Source organism: Myotis lucifugus, unplaced genomic scaffold, assembly GCF_000147115.1.
Source record: "Myotis lucifugus unplaced genomic scaffold, Myoluc2.0 scaffold_318, whole genome shotgun sequence".
Classification (NCBI taxonomy): domain Eukaryota; kingdom Metazoa; phylum Chordata; class Mammalia; order Chiroptera; family Vespertilionidae; genus Myotis; species Myotis lucifugus.
Window position 1 is genome coordinate 857,574 of NW_005871366.1, and position 18,538 is coordinate 876,111.

Consider the following 18,538-nt stretch of genomic DNA (forward strand, 5'->3'; position numbering starts at 1 on the left):
GGCCTCGCAGTGGCTCCAGCAGTGAGGGGAGCGAGAGGAGCACCGACCGGAGCCAGGAGGGCGCCCCGTCCACGCTGCTGGCTGATGACCAGAAGGAGTCCAGGGGCCGGGCCTCCATGGCTGACGGGGACCTGGAGCCTGAGGAGGGCTCCAAAACGCTGGTGCTCGTCTCCCCTGGTGACATGAAGAAGTCGCCTGTCACTGCCGACCTGGCCCCTGACCCTGACCTGGGCACCCTGGCTGCCCTCACTCCTCAGAACGAGCGGCCCCAGCCCACCGGCAGCCAGCTGGACGTGTCTGAGCCAGGCACCCTGTCCTCCATCCTCAAGTCTGAGCCCAAGCCCCCCGGGCCTGGGACGGGGCTGGGGACCGGGGCGGTCACCGCAGGGGCCGGGGGAGTGGCAGTCACCTCCTCACCCTTCACCAAAGTTGAGAGGACCTTCGTACACATTGCAGAGAAAACCCACCTCAACGTCATGTCTTCCGGTGGGCAAGCCTCACGGCCGGAGGAGCTCAGCTCTGGGGGCGAGCTGGGCCAGGAGGTGCCCTCTGAGGGGAGGGCTGCAGAGGAGGGGACCTCTGTGCCCCTGGAGAACGGTATTGCCCAGTCAGGGCTGGAGAGCTGTGCCCTGCCTGGCCCTCCTGGGGACACCCCCATGGAGGTGGCCATGGACTCACTGCCCAGTGGATCACCCCTTGTCGATGGGCCAGCCCCAGCATCCCCGCTGGAACCAGACCCCGAGAAACTGGCCACCATCTCCCCCAGCCACCGTGCCATGCCAGGCCCTCGCTGCAGGAGCCGCATCCCTGTGCTGCTGTCGGAGGAGGACACTGGTTCGGAGCCCTCGGGTTCACTGTCGGCCAAAGAGCGGTGGAGCAAGCGGGGGAGACCCCAGCAGGACCTGGCCCGGCTGGTGATGGAGAAGAGGCAGGGCCGCCTGCTGCTGCGGCTGGCCTCTGGGGCCTCCTCCTCCTCCAGCGAGGAGCAGCGCCGCGCCTCTGAGACGTTCTCGGGCACAGGCTCCGAGGAGGACATGCCCGCCTCTGAGCCCTCGGTGCCCAGGAAGGCCGGGCGGGCGGCTGCCACCCGGAGCCGGATTCCCCGCCCCATCAGCATCCGCATGCCCACGCCTGCCCCAGCCCAGCAGTCCCCTGGCAGACCCCATGGTGCGGCCCCAGCATCGGACACAGCCATCACCAGCAGGTGAGAAACCACTGCCAGCCCCAGGGTGGGCAGAGGGCGACCACAGAAGGCCTCCACCAGCAGGGACTTCCCCAGGGCTAAGGTCAGGGGCTATCGAAGACTCAGGAAGGCCCCTCGAATGTACCTCCTGTCCACCACCAACTGAGTCTCTCTTCTGACTCCGTCCCAGTCCTGTCCCTGGGCTCAAGGCGGTGGAGACAGTGAGCAGGCCTGGAGGGGTGCCAGGGAGACCAGGTTTGGGAAAGGCTGATGGGGGCCTCTGGTGTGTCATGGGGCATCTGAAGCCAAAGGAGAAAGCCCAGAATAGTCAGGAGAAAACTTCATTCATATGAATATAAACAAGGATATATAAAGATGCCGGAGAAAGCCTGCAGGGAGCGCTTCCGGCAGCAGCTGGGGAGTGTGCGGCCCCTAGAAGTCCTCCCTGGGCAATAGGCCCAGTTTATTTCTGTGCCAGGTCTCCACCAGGTCTGTGGATACAAGACTCTAGGGCTCATTGCGATTCTGAAAATGTCTCTGCTTTCCCCCCTCCTCTTCTTTTCCCCCTCCTCCTCCCGCAGGCTCCAGCTGCAGAAGCCTCCAGGGTCGGCCATTGCTGCCGACTTCCGTCCCAAACAGCCCCTTGGCCGGGGCCAGGGCCCAGGGCGAGGCCAAGCCAGCACCAGGCCCCCAGCCCCGCGCAGTCCGGGCCTCCCTGCCTCCACCGCGCGCAATTCCAGCGCGTCCCCCCGCAGCCAGTCCCTGTCCCGCAAAGAGAGCCCCTCACCCTCGCACCAGGCCCGGCCTGGAGGGCCCCCACCCCGAGGCGCTTCACAGGCCCGGGCCGAGCCCGATGGCACCCCCTCCCTAGGGGGGCCCAAGAAAGGACCCAGAGGGAAACTCCAGACTCAGCGCGCAGCAACCAAAGGCCGGGCAGGTGTCGCGGAGGGCCGGGCCGGGGCCAGATAATGACGCGCGGGCTCTGCGTGGGCCCCCACCCTTCACTCCAGCCCCCAACCCGCAGCCGGCCACACTGGAACAGCTTCCCAGCACAGCCTTTACGCGCCCGACGCGCCACCCGCGGCCCCAGCTTCCTGCCTGCACCCGCCGTGCTCGCCCCAGCCAGGCTCCACCGGTGGGGGGCGCCTCGCCGCAGGGGTAGAGCTCGCCTCCCTCCCTTCCCCAGGCACCTCCCACCTCCTGCCGCCCCTCCGCCGGGAAGGCTCAGCCACTCGACTCGGAGGACCCCACTAGTCCGGACAGCCCGCTCTCCCGCCAGGCGTCTGCTGCTCTCCATGCTCCACCCCCAACACACCTCTGCTCACACCTCCTACAGAGCCTTTCCCTCCTCCCAACCCTCTTCCAGCCAAAGCCCCCCTTTCAGAAAGGCAGCCTCAATTTCCCCAAGTGGAGGCTCCAGCCTTCCCTAGAGGCCAACCCCACCGTCTCCTGGGAAGGACCTCTTCTCAGCTGCCAGACTTGGGGCTGGGGAGGTGGGACCTAGGGCCATTGGTCTACTCAGGTGTGAGGGGGCAGGTATGACCTGCCCCAGAGCTCCATCCTGGACAACCCTGTGGGAAGGCAGTGAGCAGGTGTGGGGGTTGCTCTAAAGTGCAAGTCCCCCCACCCCCTGTATCTGGGGTGGGGGCTTCAGGGGGGAGCCACAGGGTGTGGGCTGCCTTGCCCTGGGCCCCGTATTTTCCCAGTGGGAAGTGGGAGGGAGGGCTTTAAAGAAGTTTCGCTGGTCTTTGGCCCCCCATCTAGGGGCTCAGGACCCCTCCGCATCCGGAATTTCCTTGGTTGCCATCCGAACTCAATCTCGGCCTCCTGCAGTTTCAGCCAACTCCCTTCTCTCCGGGGTTCACGTGGAGAGTGGCTGGTCATCATCTCTTGCTGGCCCTTTGGAGATTCAGGGACACAGTTCTGGCCAGGCCACCCTCCCTGTTCTCCTGGCTGTGACCATCATGTCCCCCTGTGGGCAGAGAGAGCAGAAACAGACAGACATACAGACAGATGACAGCTGGCCCTGGACTCAAGGCAGAAAGGCCCTTCTAACTTCCAGATTGTATGCTTGTGTGATGGGTCCAGCCCAAGTCCTCTCCTCCCCTAGCTCACCCTTAGCTCATCCCTCTTGTCATAAGCCCACACCATGCAGCCGAGCTGTCCCTGCAGAGATGGGAGGACTGCTCTGCTCCATGAATGATATGGGGCCTCCTCCTAGGTCTGGCTCCTGCATAGTTCTCACCCCGGCTCATCACAAGCCTCAACTGCCCACATCTGGGCCAACCAGTACCCTGGCTGCAGAAGGGACAGCCAACCCTGTTTATCTGGGACAGGTCCTGGCAGGCCTCCTCCATGCTCAGCACCCACAGCCTCTGTCCCCTGACCTGCCCCTTCTGTTCTACCCCGGGTCATGGAGAACAAGGCAAGACAACCAGGGAAAGAGGAAGAAAGGCCCCTGCTATGCGCCAGTGATCTGGCAGCACCCAGCCACCATCGCTTGGAAGGATGCCCACGAGGAAGTTGACCCAGGGAGCAGCCTGGTGATGCCCGCTGAAGCCCTTCATGGAGAGTCAGCAGGCTTGGGCAGCTGCTTTTATGCCGAGGTGGTGGCATCTCTGCAGACCAGCCTAGGGGAGGACTCCAGGGTGGACAGCCCCTGAGGTCCACCCCACGCTGACTCAGAAGCTCCCAGAACACTCAGGAAACCTCTCTGGACAGAGCCCTCTTTGTCAACCCGAGACCCTCCCAAGACCTCTACTGCCCTCTGGGTCCAGCAGAGGGGGTGGAGGAGGGGCCATGCCCTCCCACCTAGAGCTTCTCTGAATGACAATCAGCTCCTGCCAGGTGGGGACCAGGGCGTGACCCCTGGTACCCAGGTCCTGGGCCTGCTCCTTGCTACCAACCGAACTGTGAATGTAGGGCCCCAGCCTCACCCCTGCCCCAGGACCAACAACAGCCTGGTTTGGTGTTGGGAGGAAAAGGGGGTGACCTGAGAGAGCCCAGGCCCATCCTACCGTCCTGCTTCACCCAGCACCGAAGGTGGGCAGAGCTGCAAAACCCTGTCTGTCCTTGGGAAACCAGACCTCCCCAGGGCTCCTAACTGACCTCAGGCCGCTGCGTCATTGAATGTCACCAGAGTTGGGGAGGAGGAGCAGGGGCGCGTGTGGGAGGAGGCTAGAGGATTCTGCTTCTCTCCCCAGGAAGGATCCAGGGCAGAGGAAACCATGTCTCCCAGTGTCCCACCCCCAGCTGCAGCCTCTTCTCCCTTGAGCACCCATCCCCTCCACCAAGCTCTGCAGGTCCTGAGCCCCTTCTCTGTCAGAGTGTCACACCACCACCACCACCACCACCACCACCACCGCACTCCAGCACTTCCTCCTCATCACAGCCCCTGTCACTGGCTCAGATGCGGGGCAGCCCACCCCAGACATGCCTTCCCTCCCAGCCTCACTGTGCACCAAGAGGGTGCAGGAGAAGGCTGTACCCCAGACACATGGGCGCTCCCCTTCCTAGCTCCTCACAGGGGCCTGGCTTGCTCAGTCTTCTCTGGGGACCAGCCCCGGTGGGCTGGGGTTGGGGACAGGGAGTTGCCCTCCCCTTCTCCAGGGAAGCCACAGAAGAATGTTTACATGCCAAACAGAATGTAACACCCGCCCCCAGTCACTGCATGGCCTCTGCCCACCTGCACCTGTCCACCCCGACCCCAACATCCTGGAAGCCGCTGTCATGATTAGATCGGGTCTCAGAAGGGAAGTAGCCATCACACCATTAAAAAGCCTGTGGACCTTTCTTTCTGTTGGCCTGGACTCTTCTTCCTTCGGGGGAGAGGGCAGAGACCAGGCCCTGGGCTGGGGGTGGCAGGAGAGAAGAGCACAAGTTGGTGGGCAAGTGTGGCCGTGGACGGACTGTCATGGAGGCGGATTGTCTCTACCAGCAGAAACGGAAGCTTGGAGGATGCAGGTAACCCGCTCAGGGTCGCACTGGTGGGAGGGACTTCCTGCTGCCTCTGATGGCAAAGCTGCGCCCTCTCCGCTCGCTTGGCTGTCTGACCAAGGGCCAGAGACTCTCAGTCTAGCTTTGTGCAGAGAGGAAGGGAGGAAAATTGTCAGTGCCCAGCAGTTAACAGATAAAAATGAGCGTGTTTGGAAAACCATGAAGTACAACAGCTCACAGGCAAGGAAGAACAGTGGTCACTATTCTAGCAAAATCTATGAAAATCACAAATGAACGCCGCCTGTGGCTCAGCCCTTCTAGAAAGGTATCCTAAACTCACAAGATTGAGTGTCTAAAAGTATTCATTGCAGCATTCTCTGTACAGTTCCACAAAGCCTCACCTCAATTCTGAAGCCCAAAAAGTTCTGAAAACTGGAAGTTTTTCCATTATTTTGGCACAAGTCTCTGACAAGACTATTTGTAGTCTTTTTAAAAAAATTTATAATATTTTTTCCTTTAAAAAATTTTTTGTTGTTGATTTCAGAGAGGAAAGGAGAGGGTTAGAGAGAAACATCAATGATGAGAGAGAATGTTTGATCGGCTGCCTCCTGCACCGCCCCCCCCCCCCCCCCACCAGGGATCAAGTCCAAAACCCAGGCATGTACCTGACCGGAAATCGAACTGAGTCCTCCTGGTTATAGGTGAACACTCAAACATTGAGCCAAACTTGCCGGGCTGTATTAATTCCACTTATCATACATGTTTGCAGTGGAAATAATAATGTGATTATGGAGTGCTGTCTTAGATTCTATGAGGGGTTTTCATAATGTATGGCATATACACTGAATTGCCTTTTTAAATATTATATACACATGTGTTTGAATTGTAAAGAATTCGGCTAAGAGACTGTGGACCTGTAAAAGCAGAAGTTCAGACGTAATCTTAATGCCTGGTTGTTGGGGCTCATTATATCGAGCCGCCCATACGATGGGGACCCCACTGTCTGGTACTGTGAAGTGTCTACTGGAGGTGGCTCTTTGTAGACACTTTCGACTGGTCTCTAAGAGAGTAAAAAAAATGTGTGTATAATGTGCAACTCTTTATTTTTTCTATAAAAAATATATATTTTATTTCAGAGAGGAAGGGAGAGGGAGAGAGAGAGAAACATCAATGATGAGAGAGAATCATTGATTGGCTGCCTGCTGCACACCCCACACTGAGGATCGAGCCCACAACCTGAGCATGTGCCCTTGACCGGAATCGAACCTGGGACCCTTCAGTCCACAGGCCGACACTCTATCCACTGAGCCAAACTGGCTAGGGCTAATGTGCATCTATTTAGATGGGTTAGAGGTCTCGAATTGCTTCTGGGAGGCAAGCAAGGGGGAAGGGGGCTTTACAGTAGTGTATTTGCAGTACCTTTTGCATTTTGGACCCTACATTCACTAAGTGTGAATCTTCCATCTGGGTAATACCATAAACAATTTCTGTCCCAGGGCAGGCTCCTGGCCCTGCTTGGGGTCTGAGGTAAGAGAGCCCAGGCTCCAAAGTCATGCTCTCCCTCTGAGAAGACCATCAGACACAGCTCTAACATTCCAGAACCCATGTAACCATCTTCTGTACCCCACAGTGGCCTCCTGGAACCCCCTTTTCTCCGGCATGGGTGCCAGGGGGCTCTTGGGCCTGATTCACCAGCCTTGAGTAAGGCGCTCACATGCTTTCATCTTCCTCCTTGTTCAAAAATGTCAAAAGCAAGCCATGTTTGCAGTAAAAAGGCAAATGCTAAAAGCGTATAAACTGCCCTCGCTGGTTTGGGTCAGTGGATAGAGTGTCGGCCTGCGGACTGAAGGGTCATGGGTTCGATCTCTGGTCAGGGTACATGCCCATGTTGTGGGGTTGACCCCAGTAGGGAGCGTGCAGGAGGCAGCCGATCAATGATTCTCATCATTGATCTCTCTCTCTCTCTCTCTCTCCCTCCCTCTCTCTCTCTCTCTCTCTCCTTCTCTCTCCCCCTTCCTCTCTGAAATCAATAAAAATATATATTTTTAAAAAGCATATAAACTAAAACATGAAAGCCCCCTATCTATATGGAATATGATCATGTAGAGATAGTATATTTAGAGTTGTGCAACCATCACCACAATCAGTAGCAGAACATTTCCATCACCCACTGGCGATCACTCCCATTTCCCCCAACCCCTCCAGACCTAAGCAACCACCAATCTACTACTTTCTGTCCCTATATAGATTTTTTTATTTTGGACATTTCATGTAACTGGAATCCCACAATATGTGGTTCTTTGTAACCACCTCCTTTCACTTAGCATGTTTTCAAGGTTCATCCATGTTGTAGCATGTATCAGTACTTCATTCTTTTTTATGGCTGAATAATATTCTGCTGTATGGATAGACCACATTTGTTCATCCATTCATCATGGACTTGGGTTTTTTTCTCTCCCTGTTGGCTATTCTGAATAATGCTGCTATGAACATTTGTTTACAAGTGTTTATGCGGACATACGTTTTCATTTCTCTTGGGTATATATCCTGTGAAAATACCCAAAGTAGAACTGCTGGGTCATATGGTGACTCTATGTTTAACATTTTGAGACATTATGAAGCTTTTCCGCAGTGGCCACACCATTTACATTCCCACTAGTAATGTATGAGGACCCTTACATTCTTCTTAATGTCTACTTAGTAGTCCATGACATGAATGTTCCACCTCCTCATCTATTTAACCAGCTCCATGCTGATTTTCATTAGATTTTTTCCAAGTTTTTACTATTTCAAATAGTGCCGCAATTAATATCCTTGCTTTGATGTTTGTTACTTTTCTAAGTCTAATTCTAGCAAAAATCCCCAGAATAATCAAATAGATGAAAAATTATATCTTGTTCTATTTTTAATTTATTTTATTATTGAGAATGAAAGAATTCTATGGATCATTCATTCATTATTTTGCATTCCTTTAATCATTCATTCATCCAGTTAATTCTGCAGCCCATTTCTGAGCCCCACATGCACCAAAGGCTGCCAGAGATGGGGAATTGAAACAGTGCACAGTGAGCTGGGAAGGAGGGGGTTGTAAATTAACTTCCACTTTACATGTGCTATGTACACTGACACACAAAGTTCAGGCAGACTCCCAGCCCCGACTGGGAGCTTCAAGGAAGGCTTTTAGATCAATGTGACCCTTATACTGAATTTTGAAAGATAAACAAGAGTTAGCCAGGTAAAGAGCAGAGGACATTCTCGCAGAGGGAGCAGCTTGGGCAAGGAAGTCGGGAAGGTGTGAGAACAGCTTGTGGTTCAGTGTGGTCACAGGTGTGAATTGGGGAGCAGAGAGAGGAGTGAAGGGGGCAGGAGCAGGTCTGAGGCAGGGGTAGGCTGTGCCCAGGAGGATGGCTTTAGAACTAAGTTTGCAGAGAATCCCCTACCCTCCTGCCACCCCCTAGGAGCCCGAGACCTGCTGGGCACACTCACTTCCCAAGGCCCAGTTAGGGCCTACCTGATGCTCCACATGTTAGGACCTGCCCAGCCCCTGGCAGACCTTTTTTTAATTTTTTAAAATATATTTTTATTGATTTCAGAGATGAAGGGAGTGGGACAAAGAGATAGAAACATCAATGATGAAAGAGAATCACCTATTGGCTGCCCCTTCACGCCCCACATTGGGGATTGAACCCGCAACCCGGGCATGTCTGGACCAGAATTGAACCTGAGAGCCCTCAGTCCACAGGCCGCTCTATCCACTGAGCCAAACCAGCCAGGGCCTGGCCGACCTCTTCCCCACTTCCCCAGAAAGATATTTCTCTTTTCTGTCCTGTGGCCAAGCGAGCTCTGAGGACAGGGGCACAGAGAAATAAGTGGCTTGAGCAAGTTTGCTCAGTCAGGAGCTAGCTACATAGGGGCTACAAGATCAGAGACATTGCAGGGGCCTTTGTTAATGGGAGGAAAGGTCCCTTGAGGACACCCTGGAGAAAAGAGACAAAGGTGGGAGTGTGGAGGGTGTCATGTTTCTGACCAGCAGACACTGGGGCCTGCTAATATTTTCCCATTGGCTACTCTTGTCCTGGCATCAAGACCAGGACAAGAGCTGAGACTAACTCAATACTGAAGGGAGGTCAAAACGACTTCTAAGACCTCAGCAGATGTAGGAGCTTGATCATTGCCCATGGTAATGAGGTGATGGGGTGGAGAGTCAGCAAGGTCATGGGAATTGGGCCATAGGTTAGAAGGAAATATAATACAAGCGCATTTTCATCAGCCCCAGGTGGCATCTTCTGCATTCCTCCTTATCCCATGTAGTAGTAAACTCAAAGTGGTGTGACATCACCCATTACCACCACCATCAATTTTATCATAATCATCACTATCTCCCTTACCCACCTCTGACTCTCCTACCCACCATTCCAGCACCATCGTCACTCAAATCACAGATACCCGTCTCCCAAACTAGGCTCCACCACCACCATCATTGCTATCACCATTACCACCACTTTCATGACTACAACCACCACCACCATCAGTACCGTCTATACAATCCTCATCATCACAACTGCCCTCATAACCACATCACTATTACCATTTGCATATTACCCTTCTATTATACAGAGTGCCTGGCCAGCCTGGGTGAGGGGCTGATGACTGTTTGCAGGCTGGCCACAGCCCCTTCAGTGTGGGGGTCCCCACTAGGGTGCCTGGGCAGCCTGGGTGAGGGGCTGAGGGCCTTTTTCAGACTGGCCAGACCCCCTTCAGGGTGGGGGGGGTCCTGCTGGGGTGCCTGGCCAGTTTGGGTGAGGGGCTGAGGGCTGTTTTCAGGCTGGCTAAGCCCCCCAGCGGGGACCCTCACCCCATGAGGATGTGGCCATCCTGGGTGAGTGGCTGATGGCTGTTTGCAGGCTGGCCACAGCCCCCAGCCACCAACCTCCCAGTGGAGGCTGGCTGGAAGCAGGTATCTGGGATTTGTTTATTTTCTATAATTAAAACTTTGTTGCCATGAGCGAAGGCCACAGTTGGCTCAAGGCTGGCGGGAAGCTTGGCTTCCTCCATCGCCCGGGCAACCAAGCCTCCTGCTTGCTCCAGCTCTGTGGCTGCCGGCTGCCATCTTGGTTGGGTTAATTTGCATATAGTCGCTCTGATGGGCTGGTGGGCGTGGCTTAGGGCGTAGTGAAGTTGTGGTCAATTAGCATCTTTATCTTTTATTAGTGTAGATAATATTAAATGAGGGAGGAACCGACAGTGTGGGATCACATGTGAGTGATAGCAAATGGGACAGGAGTGGTCTTATCCTTGAGCTGGTCTCCAGAATGCCTTGGGCATCCACCAGAGGAATAAGATGGAGGCCAGTGGTGCAAGGTGTGAGGTGCCAACAGGCTGGTGTGTTTGGGGAACTGGAGGGAAGGGGGCCTTGTTGGGAGGGGCCAGAGGCAGGTGGAGAGAAGCCAGTCTTGGAGTCATATGGGTCATGCTAGGGAGTTGGACTTTTGTTGGGGTCCAGCCCCAGCAGGTCTGGGGGTTCCCAAAGGTGTGGACGGAGTCGGCGAATAATGAAGGACACAGAAGTAGCGTTCAGATCATCAGCATAGTTGGGTTCTCTCTTTATTGTCCTGTTACATCTGTATTTATAACATTTGATCCTATAAGCATGCCTCTATAATCACATCATGGTGTTTTGGGTAACCTTCTACAGTTCCTTGTTTCATTTCCATAGTTTCTTATCTGACCTTTGCCAAAAATCCTGTCTCTATCTAGTTCTGTTGTTTTTGATCTTGTGTAGGTTAATCTCTGTGTTCCGTTATAAGGGCTATTCCAAGGTCACTATTCTATTGCTCTACTGATAAGCTACAAGGAAGTGACTGAAGGAGATTATCCTACTCAGTAAAGGTTATGTCCTTCCAGCCTCCCTGCTTGCCTTCCCTGGGACTGCCCTGTGTCGGTGAGTCTCCAGGGGTATAGGCTTTGGTGCTTTTTCTGGTGGCAGACCCCTGGGGATGTGGGCCCAACAAGTCCCAAATTTATTGCCAACAGTCTTAGTCCAAGTTCTTCATAAGTAGTACATGGTATTTCTGTAACACTAGAGAGTTTTACTGATTTATTCTCTTCTTTAGTCCTGTTAATCCCTAACTCCAGGGAAAAATCCCCACCTGGGGAAACAACCTTTCTCAGGGAGGTGGTTCTGGTTATAACACATAGCACTAAAAAAGGGGGAGCAAACATTAAGAACAGTATGCCGTATACGCCAGATACCTTGAAACATATGCTGTGCAGATGTTTCTTCCATGCAGTGACTGTGTCAAGCAACAAGGATGGACCAGCTTCCAGCAGACTTTCACCCTCCAGCAGTGAGAGATGGGGAAGGCTTTAAGCAGAGACACTCCTCTGTAACATTTGTTCTGAAATGTTCATTGTGGCAGGTATGTGGAGAGTGGGTTGAAAGGGGTGAGACAAGTTAGGAAGGTTTATGTAACTCATTTGAACCCTCCTGCTAGACCGCACCCTCACTGAGGGCAGGGGTTGTGTCTGACACATCTTTGTACCTCACTCTAGTGGGGTAGCACTAGAGACTCAACAAATATCTCTTACTTTTATCACCTCCTGTCACCACCTCCAAATCACTGCCCTCACCCCCACGCCTGTTATACCACCATGAACACACCGTGTCACTGAATAGCCCTTTCCTCAGAGCTCTGTGAGGGAGCCCAGCCCAGTGCAGACTGGAACATCCCCAGCTCCGCAGCTGAGGTCAAAGGCCTGGGCCAGAGTCAGGGGTCCTAGTCCCTCTTCAGTTCTGCTGCTGAGTCACCGTGTGATCCCAGCAAGCCACACACCCCATTGCCTTATCTGTTCAAAGTGGGGGCTACATGAAATTTATCATTTTCAATTTTTTTTTTGGAAAACTTGGGCCCTTAGAAGCCTATTTGCTGCCCAGCTGGCATGGCTCAGTGGTTAAGCATCAACCTCAGAACCAGAAGGTCATGGTTTGATTCCTGGTCAGGGCACATGCCCAGGTTGCATGCTTGATCCCCAGTGTGGGGTGTGCAGGAGGCAGCCGATCAATGATTCTCTCTCATCATTGATGTTTCTCTCCCTCTCTCTTCCTCTCTGAAATCAATAAAAATATATTTTAAAAAAGAAGAAGAAGCCTATTTGCTTAGAAATCTGGAGCCCTTGGAACACACTTTGATAACTTCCCAGCTCTGCCGACCTGGTGTTTGGAGAATCAGATCAGAAACACTTGACATTGCTGGTTTCTGCTGTGCTTTTGTGGCAGGGCGATGAGAGAACTAAGTGGGGAAGACAGACACAGGCCGAGTCTTAGGCATTACACTTAACTACGGCAACCCCTCTCCTTCCTTACCACGCCCTCGGGGTAATCTAGGAAGCTCTTGGAAATAGGGGTGGGGGCAGGCAGGAGGGACTGTGTGTATAGGAAGAGCCCCTGAGTGAAGAAGGGGGAGGGTGATGCGTCTGGGATCCCCAGACTGGCCAGGCTGCTCAGTGTGGTTCCAGGTGTGTCTCAGGCCAGGGCATAAGCTCCAGGTGGGGACATAAATCTGACAGGGTACAGAGAACACTCGTAGCTCAGGAGTAAAAACCCTTCACCTGGTTTTGAATCCTGGGCTGCTGTCCAGGCTGTGGTTGCAAATAGGCAAGGCTCACCTGGGTTTCATAGGACAAAGGGCATCCAAGGAGGGCTGGCACCATGCCCAGGAGACTCCTCTTCTTAGGGACCCTTGAAGCTCTGCTGATCAAGGGGCTATGGGCTCAGCTCCTACATACCCAGCTACCCATCATGGCAGCCCACGGTTACCCCACTTAGTCCCTGAGCACTAATATGTAAGTCCCAGAGCCATGGAGTCAGTGACTCCTGAATGGATGGCAGCCCCCTCCCTCACAGACACTGGGCTGCACAGGCAGGGATCCCAAGGTGGCCAGGGAAGGCCCAGTCCTGGGCCAGCCTCCAAGGGCTGGATTGTGGCTGCAGGCTCTCCGCCCATTAGTCTATTTGCTCCCGCCTCCAGAGTCCAAGGGTCCATATGGTGGGTGGACTGAGCTGTGCTGACTACTACATAGGGAGCCCACACGGGGGACAGTTATTTGTGGGTGGCATGAGATTCGAGGAGCTGCTAGACCAGGTGGGTGGCTTTGGCCCCTTCCAACTGCGGAATGTGGCCCTGCTGGCCCTGCCCCGAATTCTGCTACCCATGAACTTCCTCCTGCCCATCTTCCTGGCTGCTGTGCCTGCCCACCACTGTGTCCTGCCTGGTGCTCCTGCCAACTTCAGCCAGGACATGTGGCTGGAGGCCCATCTTCCCCGGGAGTCGGATGGCACACTCAGCTCCTGCTTCCACTTCGCCTACACCCAGGCCCTCCCCAACACTACGTTGGGGGGAGAAGGGCAGAGTCGTGGGGAGCTGCAGGGTGAGCCCTCCACAGTGCCATGCCCTCAGGGCTGGGAGTACGACCACTCGGAGTTCTCCTCCACCATTGCAACGGAGGTACCTGAGCCAGGAGGCTGGGGGACACGTGGGTGGGATGGGTCTCATTACTTTACTTCTCGGAGTCTCAGTTTTCCCCTCTGTCAACATATTAATTTAAAGCACAGAGGTTGTAGTAAGGAGCCCATACATGCGAGCTGCTATTATTAATTGGGAGGTAATTACGGCAGGAAAGGGCTGAGGTAGCTCTAGGGAGCTGGGGCTGAGAGTTGAGAAGGGTGTTTCTGCAGTAAGAGGTGGAGAAACAACAGAAGCCTCCTTCTCTTTCTGCCTCATTTGGGCCCTGGTCTAGGATTTACAGAATTGTCTGTAAATGGAGGTGCATGCAGGTGGGGAAAGAATCTCTCTGGGGATATACAGGCCTCCTGTTGTCATAGTCAAGGCCTTCCATGGGAAGAAGCTGCAGCTGCAGGTTGGGGAGGGACAAAGTCTCCCACCCCCAAGCTGAGGGGAATAGTTAGAGGTTCATTATCTGACATGGAGGTACAAGGATGGCACAGCTGACCTCAGAAGTACCCAGGGTCTGGAGTGGAGGGGTTGGTGCCAGTTGGAGAGGGGCCTGTGCCCATGGGAGGCCCCTCGTTGCCTGTCCCTGCAGTGGGACCTGGTGTGTGAGCAGAAAGGCCTGAACAGAGCCACTTCTACCTTCTTCTTCGTCGGTGTGCTGGTGGGGGCTGTGGCCTTCGGATACCTGTCTGACAGGTGGGGTGAGGTGGGGGGTTAATAAGGGAGTGGGGTGGAGAACCTTCTCCCACTAGCTGGGGTCTGGGCCTAGTCTGCCTCTGTCTTGGGACCTCCTCTCTGCAGGGAACTAACTCTGCATGACCCCCGTGTAGGTTTGGGCGGCGCCGTCTGCTGCTGGTGGCCTATGTGAGTGCCCTGGGGATGGGCCTGGCAACTGCAGCCTCAGTCAGCTACATCATGTTCGTCATCACCCGCACCCTCACTGGCACAGCCCTGGCTGGCTTCACCATCATCGTGATGCCACTGGGTGAGGCAGGCAAAGAACGGGCAGGGCCCACAGGGCTGGAGGGTGAGACTGAGCCATAGGTCCCTGGCTAACTGTCCTCCTGTCTCTGGCTGTGGACAGAGCTGGAGTGGCTGGACGTGGGACACCGCACCGTGGCAGGGGTCCTGAGCAGCACCTTCTGGACGGGGGGCGTGATGCTGCTGGCCCTGGTCGGGTACCTGATACGGGACTGGCGATGGCTTCTGCTGGCTGTCACCTTGCCTTGCGTCCCAGGCATCATCAGCCTCTGGTGAGGCCTGTGGGCAGCTGGGGAGTGAGAAGAAGCCAGAGACAGAATAATCAGAGGCTGAGATTCGAAGACAGTGAGATTGAGACAAAGAGAATGAAAAACAATCCGTGACCCAGAGACAGAGACCAATACATGAGATGCAGAGAAACACAAAACAAAATATAGAGAGATAGAGAGAGAGACAGACCAGTGAGAGAGAGTGAGTGACAGAGACCAGGACTGAAAGGCAGGTTCAGAGAGGCAGATGGAGATGGATGCAAGAGGGACATGAGAGACAGAGCCAAGCACAAACTGAGGCTGGTGCCCTGGAGGACAGAGCCAGCATGGAGGTAGGAAGGCCAAGTAGAGGGAAGGCCGGGCAGTGTGGGCATTTCATTGCCTCCCCCAAATGAGCTGGCTCTGAATGACACCTCTGGGTCTGTCTGTCATTCATCCTATGCCCTCCTGTCACCTGTGGGAGAAGTGGGTGGCTGGTCCTGGGGGCTGAGGTCTTGAGGGTGACACCAATTCGGTTGAATAGAAAAGTGACTCCCGGACTATGGAGAACCTAGGCCTGGGGAAAGGTGGCTTCTAAGTTGGGCCTTAAAACGAATAAAAGTTCATCAGGTGAGGAGGGTTGGGAAGATGCTGCAGGCTGAGAAGCAGCTTGTGGTGTGCCCAGGAGGGAGACATGACTTAGGGTGCTGACTGAAGGGCCTCCTGCTGTCCCTCAGGTGGGTGCCTGAGTCTGCACGCTGGCTTCTGACTCAGGGCCGTGTGGAGGAGGCCCACAGGTACCTGCTCTGCTGTGCCAGGCTCAATGGGCGGCCTGTGGGTGAGGACAGCCTGAGCCTGGAGGTGAGGGTGAATGTGTGTGTGAGAGCATGCAAGTACATGTGTGTGTGTGGCGTGTGTCAAGCACTCCCTTCCTGGGGCCCACCGTGTGTGCAGGAAAAGCTCCCTGGTCCAATGTAGAGTTCTCCCAGGATATCCTCTGGCGGGCCACACCCTGGGCGGTTTACCCTGCTCAGCTCCCATGTGCATCCATCTCTCCCCTCCAGTGCAGAAGGGGGGAATAGAGACCCAGAGAGAGCAATGTGCCTTGCTAAGGCCACACGTCAACTCCATGTCACAAACTCTCCTCCCCCACCAGGCCCTGCGCAAAGTAGCAGCTGCAGAGCGGGTGGTCCGAAGACCTTCCTACTTGGACCTGTTGCGGACCCCGCGGCTCCGACACATCTCACTGTGCTGCATGATGGTGTGGTGAGGAGGGGGCTGGCCTGGCGGGGTGGGGGTGGGGGGTGCGGAGGGAGCAGCTGACTTCAGGATGATGCTGAGTATAACAGGAAACGGGACAAGTAAACTATAACTGTGGAGAGCAGGGTGGGGGTGGGGATGGGGGGGATGGGGCTCTGGAAGGTCAGAAGATGGAGCAGGCATCAGTCACGTGGGTTCAAATTCAGGCTCTTCCCTTTCCTTATTGGGAGACCTTGGACAGGTAGAAGGGACGCTGTTAGTACCTACCTCGAAGGGTTGCTGTGAAGATTAGGCAAAGAAGCTTTGGCCACAAGGGGGAGGTGGTCTCTCCTAAAGGCCAAGTTCCCTGAGAGGACAAGGTGGGTGGGAAGGAGGCCCCTGAGTGGCACTGTGACCCCTCTCAGGTTTGGAGTGAATTTCTCCTATTACGGCCTGAGCCTGGACATATCGGGGCTGGGGCTGAACATGTACCAGACGCAGCTGCTGTTCGGGGCCGTGGAGCTGCCCGCCAAGCTGCTGGTCTACTTGTCGGTGCGCCACGCCGGACGCCGCCTCACACAGGCAGGGATGCTGCTGGGCGCTGCCCTCACCTTGGGCTTCAGGCTGCTGGTGCCCACCGGTGAGCCTGGCCCGGCCCCGCCCACTCGCCCAGGCCCCGCCTCCTGGCCAAGAGCCCCCGCCCTTTCCCAGAAGCCTCGGCTCCAGGCCAATGACGTGTGCCCTCCCTAAAGACTCCGCCTTCTGTCCTGAACCCTCTCCTCCAGAGAAGGTGTACTGGAGCACCGCCCTGGCGGTGACCGGGAAAGGGTTTTCCGAAGCTGCCTTCACCACTGTCTACTTGTTCACCTCGGAGCTGTACCCGACTGTGCTCAGGTGAGGGGAGCCCGAGTCCAGGCAACCCTGGGGAGAAGGTTTGTTAGTCTCATCTCTTCCCAACACCCCCACATACACACAACACACTGCACCCCCGTCCCTCTCACCCATTCCCTGCACAGCACTCAGAATACGGAGTTAATCAGAGCCTCCGTTGGCCTCAATCTGGGAGAAGGTGGGCCATTTTATCTTCTTCACTAAGTGACCCTGAGGGAGGCCAGACGTCTGTGGGCCTCCTTTAAAAGAAAGCAGTGGCCAGAAGCCCCGTCTGCCCATCCCATCCCATCTCCCCGCAGCCCAGGCAGAGCTGCCCTGGGGAGTTGTGTCTGGACATAAGGCCTGGCCCCTTTCAACTAGCTATTGGCAGGTGAGGAGGCGGCATGTAGGCAGCCGAGTATGATTAGAAAACCTTGCACCTCCTCTGACAACATGGCATAATCTATGAGCTGCTGGCCCTCTTCCTTCCACACTGCTTTTCCCCACCCCCTTTTCCTTCAATGATACCTGACTGATACTCTGTCAGAATGGGGGCCCCCTCCTCTGGTGGGTGTTGACTTGGGGGGGCCTTGGCCAGGGGTGGGTAGGAAGACCACCCGAAAGGAGCCTCAGCTTTCTTAGCTGTCTGGGGAGAAAAGGGGGTACCAACAGGGGTACTCCCTGCCAGCCCGGGGAGAGCCCCATGAGGCATGACTCCAAGTAGCTGTGAGCACCAACCCCTCCCCCATCCTTTCTCTGAACAGACAGACAGGGATGGGGCTGACTGCACTGGTAGGCCGGCTTGGAGGCTCTTTGGCTCCACTGGCGGCTTTGCTGGATGGAGTATGGCTGTCACTGCCCAAGCTCACTTATGGGGGGATTGCCCTGCTGGCTGCCTGCACTGCCCTCCTGCTGCCAGAGACAAGGAAGGCACAGCTGCCAGAGACCATCCAGGATGTGGAGGGGAAGAGGTGTGTATACTTGCATGTGGGTATGGGTGCTCAGGTACCTGACACCTTAGGTAGGATTCAGAGGAAGACATGTCTGTATCTGGTACATCTATGCAAGTATGCATTGGTGCATGACCTAAAGTATGTAAATTGTGTGTATAAAAGCATGCTCAAGTCCATATCCATGTGTGTGTACATAAATACCTAAGACTGTCTAGGAAGAGGTGGATGTATGCACACTCAGGTATACCTGTACATCAGGGATGTGTATAAGCATGTGTAGGAGTCCCTTGTGGGAGTACACACATTTATATACCAAGAATTGGGGAAACCCTAGGTCAGCACTAATGGGGAAGGCTGGGGTGGTAGACTCAGGGGCTAAACCCCACCATTATTCACGACTCCTTCCTCCCCAATGCCCCGTCCAGCCTTCAGGAGGAACAGATGCCCATGAAGCAGGTCCATGACTGAGTGGTCTCAGGAGCAGGCACTCCACAGAAGTTCTGGACCAGGGCTGGGGGCATTGAGCCCCCTGCTCAGGGTTGGATTTGCCACCAACGCCACTCTCTGTGCTCATCCAACTGCTAGCAACAGAGTGACTTCCAAAATGCAGTGGACTGC

At 55.0% G+C, this 18,538-nt stretch overlaps 2 protein-coding genes across 4 annotated transcripts in view; both read left to right on the forward strand.

The window, feature by feature from the left end:
- Positions 1–2,152, forward strand: part of TTBK1 (tau tubulin kinase 1) — a 35,521-nt gene extending 33,369 nt beyond the window's left edge. The window contains exons 13-14 of the mRNA XM_023764132.1: positions 9–1,204; positions 1,765–2,152. Coding sequence (XP_023619900.1) covers positions 9–1,204; positions 1,765–2,152 — 1,584 coding nt within the window. The remainder of the gene's footprint in view (positions 1–8; positions 1,205–1,764) is intronic.
- An 11,008-nt stretch (positions 2,153–13,160) lies between these two features.
- SLC22A7 (solute carrier family 22 member 7) lies at positions 13,161–18,429 on the forward strand. Of its 3 annotated transcripts, none has more exons than XM_006100569.3 (10): positions 13,161–13,623; positions 14,222–14,325; positions 14,460–14,614; positions 14,714–14,882; positions 15,596–15,719; positions 16,015–16,124; positions 16,523–16,737; positions 16,883–16,991; positions 17,732–17,938; positions 18,346–18,429. In XM_006100569.3, the coding sequence occupies exons 1-10, from the start codon at positions 13,162–13,164 to the stop codon at positions 18,386–18,388; spliced, it is 1,698 nt and encodes a 565-aa protein (XP_006100631.1). In that variant the 5' UTR covers position 13,161; the 3' UTR covers positions 18,389–18,429. The 3 variants fall into 3 exon arrangements, with proteins under 3 accessions (XP_006100631.1, XP_023619906.1, XP_023619907.1); XM_023764138.1 differs by having other exon boundaries at positions 18,334–18,388; XM_023764139.1 differs by having other exon boundaries at positions 13,228–13,623; positions 14,198–14,325; positions 18,334–18,388.
- Positions 18,430–18,538: the final 109 nt, after the last annotated feature.